General features: G+C 37.3%; 2 protein-coding genes across 4 annotated transcripts in view; both read left to right on the forward strand.

The window, feature by feature from the left end:
• The window catches only part of LOC123873721 (inositol polyphosphate multikinase), a 15,178-nt gene continuing 3,731 nt past the window's right edge, over positions 1-11,447 (forward strand). Inside the window, exons 1-6 of one of the 3 annotated variants that reach the window (XM_045918731.1) lie at positions 1-156; positions 8,537-8,614; positions 8,979-9,114; positions 9,492-9,737; positions 10,448-10,636; positions 10,766-10,958. In XM_045918731.1, coding sequence (XP_045774687.1) covers positions 8,549-8,614; positions 8,979-9,114; positions 9,492-9,737; positions 10,448-10,636; positions 10,766-10,958 — 830 coding nt within the window. In that variant the 5' untranslated portion in view covers positions 1-156; positions 8,537-8,548. Of the gene's footprint in view, positions 157-7,274; positions 7,558-7,759; positions 7,883-8,536; positions 8,615-8,978; positions 9,115-9,491; positions 9,738-10,447; positions 10,637-10,765; positions 10,959-11,447 lie in introns of those variants that run through there. The other 2 variants (XM_045918732.1, XM_045918733.1) reach the window with 2 other exon arrangements.
• On the forward strand, positions 170-4,695 carry LOC123873731 (probable 3-hydroxyacyl-CoA dehydrogenase B0272.3). The gene is made up of 5 exons (XM_045918749.1): positions 170-469; positions 1,665-1,937; positions 2,272-2,357; positions 3,133-3,347; positions 4,276-4,695. Exons 1-5 carry the CDS (start codon positions 359-361, stop codon positions 4,509-4,511), a joined length of 921 nt encoding a protein of 306 aa, XP_045774705.1. The 5' UTR covers positions 170-358; the 3' UTR covers positions 4,512-4,695.

Raw genomic sequence — 11,447 nt, forward strand, 5'->3', positions numbered from 1 at the left:
AACGTGCAAATTATAACAAAGTAAATAAATATGCTCAGGATAAAAAAATTCTAAAATCTAAATAATTTTTGTGTTTTGTGAATTATTTATCTCACAATCGCTGCTGATAAAAATGTGTTTTTCACGTTGCCGTATCGCTGTATTTCCAAATGGCAGGTAAGTGGTACCTACCTACCTAAAGTTAATTTTACATCGCGTTTATCTTTTCCACATGAGCGGTTTTCGAAGTTTAGTAATTTTTATATGCCTTGAACTTCGCACAAGTTATCAATTTTATGGAAGGTTGTCGAAGTGAAACGTAGCCGGTTTTTTGCATTGAAAATTATAGCGACGAGCAAAGTGCAATATATAGGGAAAAATGAATAAACTACTTGGTTTATCGAGGAATTTCTCCAATTCTTCGTCGTTCAATGCCATCAAAACGGTCACAGTGGTCGGCGGTGGGCTCATGGGATCCGGAATAGCCCAGGTAAGCTTGAATTGTTGTACCTATTATATTTTTTCATATAAAAAGTAAATTAAAAGTTTAGTTTTCAAACTAAGTACATATAAGAATGTGCTAGCTAATATTGAATATCAAGCCTATATACTTACACTCTTACAAGAATCAACATACCTAATAATAATTATTATATGTCTATGTACCTAATCAAAATCAACTTGTTAAAGAGCAGTAGACTACTCTTGCCTTGCAAATGCATTATTTTTATTGGATAAATAAACGGTAACTAAAATATAAGGGTCCCTTTTTTCATAAGGGTTCCTTCTTTCCTTTTGAGGTACAGATAACAGAACCCTAAAAATATGTTACAAATAAAAGTATAGCAAATTTATGTGCTTACACATTGATGATAATTCATTTCAGTTTTTGTTATCTTAATGGATGTTCAATGTAGCTTAAGAGATAAGAAGTTTTGGATGTATTTTTTCGTATTTATCTGTAAAGTTGCTACCAAGTAGTTGTTATCAATCATGATATTTCAATCATCTCTAACATTTTTTTTCAAATTATCTCAAATGTTGCTGCAATTATTTGTTGTAAACAGAATAAAAGAACCATTTTTTTCATCATTTCTTTCATCTCATAAATTTTGTGTAATTAAAAAATAATATGTTAGTATACTAGCTTATGCCCAGCATGCATTGAAATTTCTTTATTGTATACTGATGATAATAATTTAGAAACCTACACCCAAGTGCTAACAACAACTGTACAAAGTTTCAACTCAGATGAATTATGAGTGAACACATCCATAGTGAATGAAAGAATGAACAAACACACACATTAAATTTTATAGAATGTATGAATTTTATATTTATTATTATGTATTTTTTGTAAGAAGTGATAGCACAGTGGTTAAAACTTCACCATTCTATGCGGGGCTCTGTGGTTCAATCCCAAACCTCAACTTTTCAGAGTAATGTGCACTTTAACCAATTAAATAGTACTTAACTTGCTCTAACAGTGAAGGAAAACATTGTGAGGAAACTTGCATGCCTGAGAGTTCTAAAATTGTTACCAAAGGTGTGTGAAGTCTGGCAATCAACACTTGGCCAGCATGGAGGACTATAATCTAAATTATTCTCAGTCTGAGAAACTCGTGCTCAGTAGTGGGCCAGCGATGGTTTGAGGAGATGATGAAAATATATAGTTACCTACTTAGGTTGCAGCACAAGCCGGCCAAAACGTGAACCTAATAGACCTTAAACCTGAGTTACTGGAGAAGGCTCAAAAGTCAATACAGAACAATCTGCATAGAGTAGCACGGAAGATACACAAAGATGCTCCGGCAAAGATTGAGGTTTACGTCAAAGATGCAAGCGAGAGAATCAAGGTGTCAACCAATTTGGAGGATGGTGTCAATGCTGACCTGATTGTGGAAGCCATTGTTGAGAAGCTGGACGTGAAACAAGAGCTATTTAATAAACTTGATCAGGTATGATTTTTTTATTAATGGAAGGACTAGGCTATTTTGCATTATGAAAAGAGTACTTGCCGAGTTTCTTCCTGACTCTGCTCAGTACAATCTGCTTGCCGAACTGTTGATAGAGTTTTGACATATCAAAATAGTCATAAGTTGAAACTTCAATTACATAACTTACATTACAATTATCTATAACATAAATTCTAATCATGTCTCATTTACTATATTATAGTCACTGTATACTGAATCTGATATTAAAATGATAATAAAGCACTAAAAGTAGGTACTGCTTATATGATAACATTTATACGAGTATATTCGTAATATTCATAATAATAAATTTCAGTTGTGTCCAGAACATACAATCCTTGCTAGTAACACATCATCCATTTCTATTAATGAAATCGGAGCTGGAATCAAAAGAAAAAACAAGTAAGTTTCCTACTACAGTACAGTTCAATAAAAAGAACTCTGACTGAGAGAAAAGTAGCCTGTGTCAATTTCGGCGACGCAAGCTATCTTTACACCCATATCAATCGTTTAAACAGATGTGCCTTAAGAATCCCATGGGAACTCTGTGATTTACCGGGATAAAAGTAGCCTGTGTTCATCCCAAGGATGTAAGCCAACGCTGTACCATAACATTGATTAAATTGTTGGGCCGTGAAAAGCTAGCAAACAGACAGACACACTTTCGCATCTATACTAATAAATAAAATTGGAGTGTCTGTCTGTAATATCGAAATAACTACCGCATATTAAGGTCATATGGTTATTTGAACGATACTATAACTGAATCACACGTTTTTAAAATTTTTGTCTGTCTGTCTGTCTGTCTGTCTGTCTGTTTGAAAAGGCTAATCTTGGGAACGACTGAACCGATTTTGACGGGATTTTCAGAGACAAGTAGAGAATTGACCAGGGTGTAACATAGGCTACTTTTTTAACCGACTTTCAAAAAGGGAGTTGTGTTTTTCTACCTATGTACACCGAAATCTCCGAGATTTCTGAACCGATTTGCGTCATTTCTTTTTTAATCGATAGAGGAACTTTGCGATATTGTTTCCTAAAAAATTTGGAGTCGCACTCCTCAATCCTGATGCTGCAGGGGATCTGACCAATCCACGCGGGCGAAGCTGCGGGCAGCAGCTAGTTTATAATATTAATAGTACGGATGGATTTAGATGTATGAATTATTTCATTTTAGATTTGGTGGTCTGCACTTCTTCAACCCAGTGCCCGTGATGCGTTTGCTGGAAGTCATCAAGAGCGAGCAGATGTCTGAGGAGACTTACCAGGCTATGATGGAGTGGGGCAAGTCGGTGGGCAAGACTTGTATCACGTGTAAAGATACCCCAGGGTTTGTGGTCAACAGGCTCCTTGGACCCTACAGTGCCGAAGCTTTGAGGATGTATGAGAGAGGTATATAAATATTGTGATGTCTCTTTTTAAATTAGAATACCTGCATCTTTTGCTTTATAATATTGCTAAAAGAGGACGGAAAATGAATTTTAAACTCGCAATTTGAAATTTTAGTACTACTCTACAAAAAACACAATGCTCAAGACTGGCACCTAAAGTTAAAAGGTTTGACAGTTCTAAATTAAATTTAGTTTGTGTGTCCTTTTCTTATTACATTGGTGAGAAAAAGAAGCGAATACTCTAAAATTTAGTTGCCATTTCTGAATCATTGTAAGTTTTGAAAAAGTTAGGAATGTGAGTTTTGTGAGAATTCTTAGAATGCATAGATTGTTATTTTCGGTGCAAAATTAGGCAATTTCATTTCCTTCTTTAAGACTCTCATAACTTCGCTTCTTTGAATGTTTAATTACTACACATCAATTATTATCTATCCCTAAAATACTCCATGCCGTGATAGCTTAAAGCCTGTTTTGGTTAAGACGCCCGCATTCTATTCGAGAGCTTGTGGATTCAATCTCGTTTACACACCTCTAAACTTCGGAGTTATGTGCGATATCACTTGCTTCAATGGTGAAGGAAAACATCGTGAAGAAACCTGCATGCCTGAGATTTCTCCATAATGTTCTCAAAGGTGTGTGAAGTCTGCCAATCTGCAATTGGCTAGCGTGGCGGACTATGACCTAAACACTTCTCTTGAGAGGAGACCCGTGCTCAGTAGTGGGCCGGCGATGGGTTAATCATGATGACTGATGACTAGAAACACTTGACGGTTTGTTGTTTTTACTTAAAACTTTCTGTGTAGCAATTTGCTTTTTATCCTTATAAGTAGTTTCTATCTCGCACTGCTGACATGCTTAATATCTACTTATTGGAATATAAATCCTGCGCCTACTAAGTATCTTCATTAAATCTATGGTTACTCTTTCAGGAGACGCTTCAAAGGAAGACATAGATATAGGCATGAAGTTAGGCGCAAGCTACCCAATGGGTCCCCTAGAACTCGCGGACTATACTGGTTTGGACACCAACAAGTTTGTACTGAGCGTTCTTTATGAGAAAACTGGTGATCCCGTCTTCAGACCCATACCGCTTTTGGATAAGATGGTAGCGGAAGGCAAACTTGGCATTAAGACTGGAGAGGGTTTCTATAAGTACAAGAAGTAACATGTTTGTCTGATTTATTTAGGGTTCCGTATCCCCAGAGATATATAAAAGAACCATCAAGACCCGTTAAGGGTATCAAAATATAAATAGGGTACTTTCCGTTGACCTAGAATCATGAGCGTAGCAATGTCTTATAGCACAAAGTAAACGGGAAAATCCGAAAACCGTGAATTTAAGAAAAAAGTTTTATATTTTGCACAGTATACGGAACCCTTCGTCTGCGAGTCCGACTCGCACTTGACTGTTTTTGTTAATATGGTGGCAGGAATGATATAGCCTGTTTGTGTGAATATTTTTTTTTTAATTTTTGGAGGGCCTTGTATGTGGAAACAAAGTAAATTAGTGTAATCAAGAATTAAATTAATAATGTTATGTGGATAAGAATAGTTTAAGAATTTTCAGTCAAGGCCCCTTTTGATTGGGGGCCCGAATATGTCTGCGGTAATGGGACAAGGGTGGTATATTTTTGTTATATAAATAATAATGACTGAAATATATAACGTATTTCATTTTAATTTTATAATGCATTTTATTTCGAATACTAAAAAATATTGTAAAAATATTTATTATATTTTATTACTTTATAATTAAGTAAATGAAAATAAAAATATTTTTCCCATAGCTGGGGTTTTTATTTAACTGTCCTGATAACAAAACTAGACAAATAGATACCTATTAGATAAGGCTTATTTACAATTTAATTTTTCTTTCATCTAATACACAATAAGGCCCGGTATCCACCAAAGCGTAGTAAAGCGCAGTATCATCAACCACATCATCTTGATAAATATCAATTTATCAAGGTGATGTGGTTATTTATTTCACGTTATACAATTGGTCTGCTAATCAGATCTCCGCCCCTCTTCACTTAAATGGATACTGGGCCTAATAGTACCTAAAAACAGTAAAAACAAAACGAATAGGTAGGTTAATTATAAGTTATTATCCTTGGCCTTATAGCCAATTAATTTAGATTATTCGCGCCTTATCAATGACGTTATAAATGGTTTGCTTATTAAAAACAGTTATTTTTATAGCTACATAATATATGTGAGATAATCGTTGTGTTGTTCTTGGTTGTTCTAGATAAGACTGCAAGGGAAGTACCTTTATCTTCAAATAATGTTTTATCTTTTTAGGGATCCGTACCCGAAGGGTGCTACCGGAATTCTATTACTAAGCCTCCACTGACCGTCCGTTCGTCTGTCTGTCAGCGGGCTGTATCTCATGAACCATAATAGGTAGAGAGATGAAATTTTCACCGAATGTATATTTCTATTGTCGCTAGAACAACAAATAATAAAAATTTCAAAATGGCTGCCATGTAAATTAAAAATAAATATACAGTAAATACATAATCCTGTATAATGGTACGCAGCTAAAAAAATAGTGGTTTTATAACCAACTCGTTATATTTTCTTTCAGGAGATGCCTCAAGCTAGGGACATAGATATAGCCATGAAGTTAGGCGCAGGCTATCCTATGGGTCCCCTAGAACTAGCCGACTTCACTGGCTTGGATCTTAAGCAGGCAATACTAGCTGTCATGTTGGATAAGACTGGAGATCCTGTGTTCAGACCAATACCACTGTTAGACAAGTTGGTCAGTGAAGGGAAGTTAGGAAGGAAAAGCGGGGAAGGAATTTTTAAATACTAGACCTAGATAGATAAAAAATTTTTTATCATCAAAACAAGAAAAAAGAAAGAGAAACTATAAACTAAAAACAATTGTATGCAAAGGCGGCCTTATTGCTTAAAGCTTTGAGAGTGATTGTAGGTGCTATAGATATAAAATATACTCAGTGGTTTAAAATGGAATTTCTAAAAGCATCCTCACTTTCTTGTACATAGCAAATTCTACTATGCAAACTAATATTACTATGAATCAATTTTCTAACCACTATGAACTGTAAATTTTTATGATTAATAAAATATTGGAAATTGTCTTTTTTTTTAATAAATCCCTTACATACCTATCTATCCGATTAATAATATAGAAAAAGCATATATCGGTAGGTAGTACCTAAGTAATTCATAAATCAAGAACATAAACGCGAGAGAAGCGAGCGCGTAAAATTTTTCTTTTATAGAGACGGTCATACCGCAACTACTTATTTATATCTTTCTATATTTAATTTATTTTCATGGAGCCTCTATCTTTTCTACTCTATTTCGCTGTATTTACTGAACACATTTAGGTTTGGAGGCCTCCTAGATAAGAGGCCCAGGGTGAATCACTCCCTCCGCTTGTTAGATAGAAGAAGGCTATATTTTGCGGAAGTCCGTCAAGTCAAGGTACAACAAGGATTAGGTATAGCCAACTAGAAGATGCCCGCGACTTCGTCCGCGTGGATTTAGGTTTTTAAAAATCCCAAAGGAATTCTTCAATTTTTGGATATAAATTATAGTACCTAGTAGCATAAAACCATATACGTGATGCAAAATACCTCTGTTCTCTAAATCGGTTAAACGAATGGCCTATGAAAAGCTAGCAGACAGACAGACACATTTAACAGTTTCGCATTTATAATATTAGAATGGATTGAGTTTGTTGTTCCTTGAGTAAATCTTTGAAAAGAGCAACCGCCGAGTTTCTTGCTGGTTCTTCTTGGTAGGAAAGGCATTCCGAACCAGTGGTAGATGCTTTTGACGATTCAAAAGAACTTGTAAAAGTCTAATTGAATAAAAATATTTTGAAATTGAAAAAGCTATTAACAGGTATTCCTGGCTCTTCTGCCGGAAGTTTTAACTTATTCAAAACAATCCATATCACTATCAGTCGTTATCATTACCTATCGGAAATTTTCTTTTTATTGATATGCGAATGCGGGTAGGTACCTATGTACTTACCTACTTATTGTAAAAGCGATAACCAGACGTCAAAGTTGATTTATTTGACGATTAGATAAAAATATATATCATTCCGTCTCAACAATTCACTCAGTTTTAAAGCAACCAGATTTTTTAAAGATATTACTTAATTAATAAATTAGGCATTAATAATTTTGTTTTTACCTCGTTTTGTGGTTTTATAGTGTACATTGTAGGTAAATATTTTATTAAGTTCAGTTATTTAACTACCTATTTTCCTGATGATCGGTTAAGTCCATTGTGATTCATAAAATATTATGCATGTTTTATTAGTGTTTGTTTTATGAGTGATTAATATTATTTTAGAAACCGTGGCGTGGCACAGGCTACGTACTTTTGATATTCATACGTAGGTAGGTACGTGGCCAATACCATTGTCAAGTAATTGTTAGGTACCTATTATATCTATTCCATTTATAATAGCAGATCTCAGTCAGTTGTTTGTGAAATTAGTAAAGGCCAGAAGGGTGCTTAGTAGATTTAAAAAAGTAACGAACTAAGGTAAAATTTAATTTGAAGTAAGTAGGTAAGTTTGAATGTATTCATGTGCGTACCAATTGTATTATACTTATTTGAAAAGGATTTTTATTTATTACCTAAATACCTACCCATCAGAGAACTCTGAAGGTAAGCATAGGTACCTACGAGGTAGAATCCGAGGAGAGATATTTTTTATTTTTCAAAAATACTTACTGACCGATTTTGATGCAGTTTTTTGCATTACGTAGGCATATTGTGATTATGACTGAGATTTCTTATGAGGTCCATAATTATTTAACGCTCATATTATTTCGTCACTGGAAACACGCACTGTTCGAATACTTTGGTCTTCAGGCACAGGAATTCGCTCTTCTTTTTAGGGTACCAATATTATTGCTAGCAGAGAAACCGGAAACTAGAAGCGCTACTAGAAGTGAATTCCATATTCTAGCAGTGCGTATTAGAAATGAGTCCCTTAGAATTCGACTATTGTAAGGGTGCAGATCTTGGCTATGCCTCGCTGTTGGATATTAAAATGGCGAGGGAAGAACTAACTAGGTCGAATAGTTCTTTAGCACACTCTGAAATAAATATATCCTGTAGAATCAGCCAGGCTGTTTGCTAGAGCCAGTACTTGCAGCATTGACTTAGAGGATCTTTCTGATGTTGTTGCAGGAGTGATACTAAATGAGTGATGTGGCGGACAGACCCAAGGAACGCAAGGCACTGCGACGGCAGAGGTCTATATACCAGGTGAGATTTACTTTTAGAAGTGGAAAGGTGCGCTCTAAACCTGTGTCTGGTGTTTATGCAGTTTAAGGTGCATGACACGGGTCTGCTCGCGAAATTCAAAAATTTGGTTTTTCTAATTTGTAAACTATTACAACAAAGTAGGCTTATTATGGCATTTTAATTGCGCCAATGGCAGTATCATCCTTCATCATCATTAACTGGTGGCGGTAATCACTTAACATCAGGTGGTCCGCCTGCTCGTTTGCTCGCTGTTTTATTGTTAAAAAAAAAAGATTTCTTATTTTATTTAGAGCATGTCCAGTCGTGGGCATTTATAGGCTGAAATGATGAAGGTTTGTATGACAAGTGTACACGCGCTCCACAGGTGCACTACAACCTCCGCAGGCAGGAAGAGGTGATGGCCAAGCCCCTGGCGATGCCGTCCGCGCCGCTCGAGGTGCACGCCTACGAGATGCAGGTGGCGGGCCACAGGAACGACAAGTCCGACAAAAAGTTTCTAGGTACCTACAATCCGACAAGGCTCACTTGGCGCATGGCCAAAATTGAACGCCACCATCTTGTTAAGTAAAAAAATCTAAACACTGTTTTTTTTTTAATATTAGAGTCATTCCATATGTAACTTCGCGACATAATATTCTGATAATTAATTAATACAGCTTAAATGTGTCTGCATCTTATTTAGGACTAGGTAGGTAAATATGTATAGTACCTATATTAGGCCGATCAATCCCTGAAAATTGTTTGGAACCTTCGCTTTAGTTTTAAGTTAACGTAATTATTTATAACCATTAGGTACATCATTATTTTACAAATCCAACAAGTGACCATCAAAAAGTGTACATGAATAAATGATTTGACTTTGAGTTCCATCTTTCAGGGTTGCTCCAATGCAGCAACGGCAGAGTCCTAAAACCCATCCTGAAAGAGTCCCAGAAACGTGAAGTGGACTTCTACAACCGACTGTCAACATCCACCAACGCTGACCTGGTGGAGCTGAGGAAGTACGTGCCCAAGTACTACGGCTGTAGGAAGTTCACGTACAATGGGTTTGAGCAGGAGTACATCATGCTGGAAGACCTTTCTGAGAGGATGCTGGACCCTTGTATAATGGATGTTAAAATTGGTGAGTTTCAGTTGACAGGACGTTGGTTTATACATTTTCAGGGTTCCGTAATCCGTAGGTACCTCAAAAGAAAAAATGGGAACCCTTATAGGATCATTAGTTCATTGTCTGTCTGTCAAGAAAAACCTATGAAGCAAGTACTTTCCGTTGATATAGAATAATGAAATTTGGCAAGTAGGTACGTCTTATAGCACAAGTAAAGCACGAAATCTGAAAACCGTGATTTGTGATTACATCACAAAAAAAATATTGAAATGTGTTCACGTAAAAAATAATCTACTAAATCACATGTAGATGGCGTAGTCCAACATTAACTTGCAGTGTTCTTCATAAAAGTGTTTATCTATCTTGTACGATGGTACGGAACCCTTGTGTCCGACTCGCACTTGACCGGTTTTTTGATGATTATGTTTGGTGGAGTGTTCTGTTTAAGAATTTAGTCAAAATAATGAGTTTGATGTGATTTACTCACAATTTAGTCGATACTCTGACTAATTTCTTAAACTGGACACTTTCAAGTAAAGATTTTTATATAAACCGGATAATAAAGTGGAGATGATACTGCCATTGGCGCATTTAGAATGCCATAAGCCTACTTTGTCGTATTAGCTTAATTGTGAACACCAAATTAAATTTGAATTTCGCGGGCAGATCCGTGCCAGGACCTTAAGTTTGTCAGTGAGACAACAGCTATTGTCTTACTTTTTCAGGCAAAAGAACGTGGGACCCCCACGCCTCGCTGGACAAGATGAGGCGGGAGGAGAGCAAATACGCGCAGTGCAAAGAGGAGTTCAGCTTCTGCATCCCCGGCTACCAGGTGTACAAACTAGCGACCGGCAAGCTGCAGAAGTACAACAAGGAGTACGGCAAGAAGTTGCATGGCCCCATGGTTAGAGCTGGTGAGTTATTACCCGACAAACGAGGCTTCCGGGTATAGGCATAGGGTGCCGTTGGAAGTCCCAAAAACCTATCCAATCATATATAGTTCTATCCATGCTACGGTGAATCAATCTTGTACCTTTTTTCAGCAATTAAGAACTTCCTCAACGGGCTGGGTTCGAGCCTGTGCCGAGCTCTCATCCTACAGTTCCTGTCGTCACTATGGAGCGTGCAGAAGTGGGCGGCGCGACAAACCGCCGTCACTCTTTACTCCACTTCTTTACTGCTGGTGTATGACGCCGCGAGGCTGAGGGACTGCTGCGGGCAGAACGATGTCCTCACGTGAGTACGAGCTTCGCCATTCTACCACCTTGGGACCCCAACCATCTATACTTAGTTCTTTCTTTCTGAGCTGGTTCCGCACTTAACGTTTTCGTCTGTTGTGAGTGCGTTGCCCTCCCCGCCGAAGTCTTCACTCCAGCCATCCAAGCTCGCTCCAGAAGCCGAGTAGACCGCCGAGGTTGTCGAGGACTTCATGAAGTGAGATTGGGGATCCCAAATGGCGTTCTCGTTGTTCTGCCGCGCCCGTGCACTCCAGGAGCACGTGCGTCGGTGTTTCATCGACCTCCGTCCTCCATGCAGGCCCTGCATTGAGGACTGTCGGTAACACCTATAACGAAAAGGTGTTTGTTTAGTGGGCTACGCCCTGTTATGAGCCCCACCACTTTCCTAAGTTTACCTTTGTCCAGGCGGAGTAGTTTGTTGGTTTGTCAGTTGCGTTTGCCCATAATTGGGAATGCTATATTTAGTTGTTGCGAACTATGTGCCCTG

The sequence above is a fragment of the Maniola jurtina genome, chromosome 17 (assembly GCF_905333055.1).
Source record: "Maniola jurtina chromosome 17, ilManJurt1.1, whole genome shotgun sequence".
Classification (NCBI taxonomy): Eukaryota; Metazoa; Arthropoda; class Insecta; order Lepidoptera; family Nymphalidae; genus Maniola; species Maniola jurtina.

Coding starts and splice junctions, on each gene's coding strand:
- LOC123873731 (XM_045918749.1), top strand. CDS start 359: ATGAATAAACTACTTGGTTTATCGAGGAATTTCTCCAATTCTTCGTCG. Junction 470..1,664: donor TGGGATCCGGAATAGCCCAG/GTAAGCTTGAAT, acceptor TTACCTACTTAG/GTTGCAGCACAAGCCGGCCA. Junction 2,358..3,132: donor GGAATCAAAAGAAAAAACAA/GTAAGTTTCCTA, acceptor ATTTCATTTTAG/ATTTGGTGGTCTGCACTTCT.